This window comes from Ranitomeya variabilis, chromosome 4 (genome assembly GCF_051348905.1).
Source record: "Ranitomeya variabilis isolate aRanVar5 chromosome 4, aRanVar5.hap1, whole genome shotgun sequence".
Taxonomy (NCBI): Eukaryota; Metazoa; Chordata; class Amphibia; order Anura; family Dendrobatidae; genus Ranitomeya; species Ranitomeya variabilis.
In genome coordinates this window covers 757,250,191-757,256,530 of record NC_135235.1, presented here as the reverse complement: position 1 = coordinate 757,256,530, position 6,340 = coordinate 757,250,191, and the positions used below count along the sequence as shown (strand labels likewise).

The window sequence follows — 6,340 nt, the reverse complement described above, 5'->3', positions numbered from 1 at the left end:
CTATGTGGCCCTAACTAGTATTAGTGGCCCCTGTGTGCCCCCATATATTACTACTGGCCCCCATGTGCTCTCATATATGACTACTGGCCCCCGTGTGCCCTCGTATATTACTACTGGCCCCCGTATATTACTACTGGCCCCCGTGCGCCCCCATATATTACTACTGGCCCCCGTGTGCTCCCATATATTACTACTGGCCCCTGTGTGCCCCATATATTACTACTGGCCCCTGTGTGCCCCCATATATTACTACTGCCGCCTGTGTGCCCCATATATTACTACTGGCCCCTGTATATTACTACTGGCTCCTTTGTGCCCCCATATATCACTACTGGCTCCTGTGTGCCCCCATATATTACTACTGGCTCCTGTGTGCCCCCATATATTACTACTGGCCCCTGTGTGCCCCCATATATTACTACTGGCCCCTGTGTGCCCCCATATATTACTACTGGCCCCTGTGTGCCCTCATATATTACTACTGGCCCCTGTGTGCCCTCATATAATAATAATCTTTATATAGCGCCAACCTATTCCGCAGCGCTTAACAGTTTCAAACACAAAAGTCATAAGTAAGAACATTAACAATACAATAATTAAAGCGAAATACGACGACCCTGCTCGTGAGAGCTTACAATCTACAATGAGGAGGGGGAGATACAAAGTACAGGTGTGTATTTACAATGATGGTCCAGCCATCTTCAGGGAGTGTGGGGTAGATGGAGATAGTGAATGGGCCACACACACAAACATAAAATGAGTTTGATTAGTGACCGTGGTAGGCTGCTCTGAACAAATGTGTTTTGAGCGAGCGCCTAAAACTATGCAAGTTGTGGATGGTCCTAATATCTTGGGGTAGAGCATTCCAGAGGATTGGCGCAGCACGGGAGAAGTCTTGGAGTCGGGAGTGGGAGGTACGGATTAGTGCAGAGGTTAGTCGAAAGTCGTTTGCAGAGCGCAGCGGTCGGCTAGGCCAATAGAAATGAGGGAGGAGATGTAAGGGGGGCCGCACTGTGGAGAGCTTTGTGGGTGAGAACAAGTACTTTGAATTGTATCCTGTAATGAATGGGCAGCCAGTGTAGCGACTGGCGAAGAGCGGACACGTCCGAGTAACGATTAGCCAGATGGACGACCCTGGCTGCTGCATTAAGGATAGACTGGAGAGGGGAAAGTCGCGTGAGGGGGAGGCCAATTAATAGAGAGTTGCAGTAGTCCAGACGGGAGTGGATTAGGGCGACAGTGAGGGTTTTTGTTGTCTCCATGGTGAGAAAAGGGCGGATTCTAGAGATGTTCTTTAGGTGTAAGCGGCATGAGCGGGCAAGAGATTGTATGTGGGAGGTGAAGGAGAGATCGGAGTCAAACATAACACCCAAGACAGCGTGCCTGCTGCCGGGGTGTTATTATGGTGCCACCCACGGAGAGGGAAATGTCAGATTTAGGGAGGTTAGTAGAAGGCGGGAGCAGAAGAAGTTCAGCTTTGGAGAGGTTGAGTTTCAGATAGAGAGCGGACATGATGTTGGAGACTGCAGACAGACAGTCAGTGGCGTTCTGTAGTACAGCGGGGGTAAGGTCAGGGGATGACGTATATGGTTGTGTGTCATCAGCATAAAGATGGTACTGAAAGCCAAATCTGCTGATGGTCTGTCCAATTGGGGCCGTGTAGAGGGAGAAGAGAAGGGGGCCAAGGACTGAGCCCTGAGGTACCCTGACAGTGAGAGGAAGAGGAGATGAAGTGGAGCCGGAGAACAGAACACTGAAGGAGCGTTCAGAAAGATAGGAAGAGAACCAGGAGAGAGCAGTGTCCTTATTGCCTAGTGACTGGAGCCTAGAGAGTAGGAGAGGGTGGTCAACAGTGTCGAAAGCTGCAGAAAGATCGATGAGAATGAGCAGAGAGTGGTCACCGTTACATTTTGCTGTCAGAAGGTCATTGGTCACCTTGATGAGTGCAGTTTCTGTTGAATGTAGGGGGCGGAACCCGGACTGTGAAGGGTCTAGGAGGGAATGAGTGGAGAGGTAACGGGTAAGGTGGGAGTAGACTAGGCGCTCCAGGAGTTTTGAGATGAAGGGGAGATTGAAGACCGGTCTGTAGTTTGTGCATGATGGGTCAAGGGTGTTTTTTTTTAGTAATAGAGTAATGATAGAGTGTTTGAAGGAGGAGGGGAAAATGCCAGAGGAGAGGGAGAGATTAAAAATTGTAGTTAGGTGAGTTGTGACAACTGGAGAGACTGGAGGAGGTGTGAGGGAATGGGGTCGGTAGAGCATGTAGTCGGACGAGAAGAGGAGAGGAGCTTGGAGACTTCTTCTGTGATGAGATCAAATGTGGAGAGTGAGCCAGGGGAGATGCAGGGAGGAATGGGAGTCATTGCACTTGGTGTCTGGGACGGATATTGTCTATTTTCTCTATAAAGTGGGAAGCCAGGTCATCAGCACAAATGTCTGTGATAGGGTCTTGTGCTTTTGGCCTGAGGAGGGAGTGAAAGGTGTCAAAAAGTTTCTTGGGGTGGTTGGATAGTGAGGAGATCAGGGTGGTGTAGTAGGACTGTTTGGCGAGGTGAAGGGCAGAGTTATAGGTCCTTAACATAAATTTGAAGTGTATGAAGTCTTCTGGGGTGCGAGTTTTCCTCCATAAGCGTTCAGCACACCTAGAGCATCGCTGGAGAAATCGGGTTTGCGATGTGAGCCAGGGCTGTTTCATTCTGTGTTTGGAGGTTCTGAGGGTGAGGGGAGGTACTTGTTCAAGGGTGCTTCTAAGAGTGTCATTGTAGTGATGTACAGCCAGATCAGGACAGGAAAAAGAGGAGATTGGGGACAGTGATGAGTGTAAGGAGTCTGAAAGTGTATGAGGGTTAATGGCATGTAGATTTCTGAATGTGTGGTAGGTAGGAGGGTGCTGGGGTGGGCGAGGAATTGTGAGTGTGAAGGAGAGAATGTTGTGGTCAGAGAGGGGAAGTGGTGAGTTATCTAGGTAAGATTGAACAGAGCCGGGCAAAGACCAGGTCCAGGGTGTTACCGTCTTTGTGTGTTTCAGAGGTTGAGAGCTGTGAGAGGTCTAGGGAAGTGGTTAGTGATAGAAGCTGGGATGCAGATGTGGAAGTGGGGCTGTTAATGGGAATGTTGAAGTCTCCCAGGATAAGGGTTGGTAGTTCTGAGGACATGAAGTGCGGCAGCCAGGCTGAAAAGTGGTCCAGGAAATGGGTGGGTGAGCCTGGGGGCCGGTATATGACCGCTACTCTGAGGGAGAGGGGACGGAAGAGCCTGATGGTGTGGACCTCAAAAGAAGGGAATGAAAGTGAAGGAACTGGGGGTATAACCTGGAACGTGCATTGGGGGGACAAGAGTATGCCGACTCCACCACCAGGTCTGTTTGTGGGTCTTGGGGAATGGGAGAATTGTAAGCCACCATGGGAAATGGCAGCAGGGGAGACAGTGTCAGAGTCCTGGATCCAGGTTTCAGTGAGGGCCAACAGATTTAGAGAGTTGTTCAGAAAGTAGTTGTGCAGGAAAGGAAGCTTGTTACATACAGACTGTGGATTCCAAAGGGCACAGTTGAAAGAGACAGATGAGGGAGTGCAAGTAATATTAATAAGGTTAGTATGGTTTTGATATGAGGTAGGGTAGCGGTTGAGGATGGGGGACTGGGGTTGGGGGATATGTCCCCCGAAATCAGTAGGAGTAACAAGATAAAAAGCATGTAGTTTTTGGAAGTGTTTGAAGTTTTTTTGTGCAGTGTGTTTGGGTAAGATGGGCTGAGGTTTTTCAGGAAGGTGAGAAGTGCATGGGAGCTGTACATGGGAGAGGGAAGGAGTGAGGAGCTGATGTGTATGAGTCGTGGTGTAGGGGGGATTGGGCGGTGAATGTGGATTGCAAGGGAGCATAGGAGGATAGGAATAAAGCACATGGATAAAAGGGAGGACAGAGTGTGGGTTACCTGACTACTGGCCTGACTAACTGCCATGAAATAACTGCTGTATCACGACGCTTATCTTCCGTGATGCTTTGCTTCTGTGACGCGTGCACCCCTAAGGATGGTTCTGTATTACTACTCGACCCTGTGTGCCCCCATATATTACTACTGGCCCCTGTGTGCTCCCATATATTACTACTGGCCCCCGTGTGCCCCCATATATTACTACTGGCCCCCGTGTGCCCCCATATATTACTACTGGCCCCTGTGTGCCCCCATATATTACTACTGGCCTCGTGTGCCCCCATATATTACTACTGCCGCTGTTTGCCCCCATATATTAGTAATGGCCCCTGTTTGCACCCATATATTACTACTGGCCCCCGTATGCCCCCATATATTACTACTGGACCCTCTGTGCCCCCATATATTACTACTGGCCCCCGTGTGCCCCCATATATTACTACTGGCCACCGTGTGCCCCCATATATTACTACTGGCTCCTGTGTGCCCCCATATATTACTACTGGCCCCCGTCTGCCCCCATATATTACTACTGGCCCCCGAGTGCCCCCATATATTACTACTGGCCCCTGTGTGCCACATATATTACTACTGGCCCCTGTGTGCCCCCATATATCACTACTGGCTCCTGTGTGCCCCCATATATTACTACTGGCCCCTGTGTGCCCTCATATATTACTACTGGCCCCTGTGTGCCCCATATATTACTACCGGCCCCTGTGTGCCCCATATATTACTTGTATTGGTCAAGATTATTGTACTTGTTTGTATTATGTATACGCCTCCTCACATGTAAAGCGCCATGGAAAAAATGGCGCTATAATAATAATTAATAATAATACTGGCCCCTGTGTGCCCCCATATATCACTACTGGCCCCTGTGTGCCCCCATATATTACTACTGGCCCCTGTGTGCCTCCATATATTACTACTGGCCCCTGTGTGCCCCATATATTACTACTGGCCCCTTTGTACCCCCATATATTACTACTGGCCCCGTGTGCCCCCATATATTACTACTGGCCTCTGTGTGCCCCATGTATTACTACTGGCCCCTGTGTGCCCCATATATTACTACTGGCCCCTTTGTGCCCCCATATATTACTACTGGCCCCTGTGTGCCCCCGTATATTACTACTGGCCCCCGTGTGCCCCCATATATTACTACTGGCCCCTGTGTGCCTCATATATTACTACTGGCCCCTGTGTGTCCCCATATATTTCTACTGTCTCCTGTGTGCCCCCATATTTTACTACTGCCCCCGTGTGCCCCATATATTACTACTGGCCCCCGTGTGCCCCCATATATTACTACTTGCCCCCGTGTGTCCCCATATATTACTGCTGGCCCCCGTGTGCCCCATATATTACTACTGGCCCCCATATATTACTACTGGCCCCTGTGTGCCCCCAAATATTACACAGGATTCTTATGATGTTCCATCGGCTCATATTCTCATTCAGGTCTCTACAATATCGGATCCTCTCAGTGAAGATCTACAAAAGAAAATTTTCCTGATTTACCCATCACAGATGGATATGGACAGAGACAAGATGGCGAAGAGGATATTACACCTCACCCTGGAGATCCTCTTCCGGCTTACTGGAGAGGTGAGAGATTCTGATGACGTCACATTACATCATTCTTATCTATGGGAATAACAGATGGACAGAACTGGAGAGTGAGGACTCTGGAAATGTCTGTAGTGAGATTTATTAATGTGTCTCTCCATTACCAGGATTACACAGTGGTGAAGAGGACCTCTAGTGATCGCTGTCAGGACCCTGTGTCTGAGGGATGGGGAAGACCCCTGAGCCCAATCACTGGGCCTCCACCTCACCCCCTGATCCATGAGGACATCAATGACCAGAAGATCCTAGAACTCACCTACAAGATGATTGAGCTGCTGACTGGAGAGGTGACACTGCTGGGACATTATACAATAACACTATGAAGGGATCGGGGGATGACGGTATCATTGTATGTGTCAGGTTCCTATAAGGTGTCACGATGTCGCTGTCCATTTCTCCATGGAGGAGTGGGAGTATTTAGAAGGACACAGAGATCTGTACAAGGACGTCATAATGGAGGTTCCCCAGCCCCTCACATCTCCAGGTAATAGACAGGACTAAATACATACAGCCTATAATTATCTGTATGTAAAGTATGAATTCACTCCCTGTATGTGTTTCCTCCAGATCTATCCAGTAAGAGGACAACACCAGAGACATGTCCCCATCCTCTTCTTCCACAGGACTGTAAACAAGAACCCAGTGCTCCTCAGGCTCATCAGGTAGATGGATCGAAGGTGTCAGGAGATCTCCCCTATGATGTGTAGACGCCGGCCCCTGTGTGCCCCCATATATTACTACTGGCACCTGTGTGCCCCATATATTACTACTGGCCCCTGT

General features: G+C 49.3%; 1 protein-coding gene across 2 annotated transcripts in view; it reads left to right on the top strand.

Annotated features, from left to right (window-relative positions):
* Positions 1-6,340, top strand: part of LOC143766816 (uncharacterized) — an 85,175-nt gene that overhangs the window by 854 nt on the left and 77,981 nt on the right. For both annotated transcript variants that reach the window (XM_077254788.1, XM_077254789.1), the window contains exons 2-5: positions 5,393-5,539; positions 5,668-5,847; positions 5,921-6,044; positions 6,128-6,222. In XM_077254788.1, coding sequence (XP_077110903.1) covers positions 5,393-5,539; positions 5,668-5,847; positions 5,921-6,044; positions 6,128-6,222 — 546 coding nt within the window. The remainder of the gene's footprint in view (positions 1-5,392; positions 5,540-5,667; positions 5,848-5,920; positions 6,045-6,127; positions 6,223-6,340) is intronic.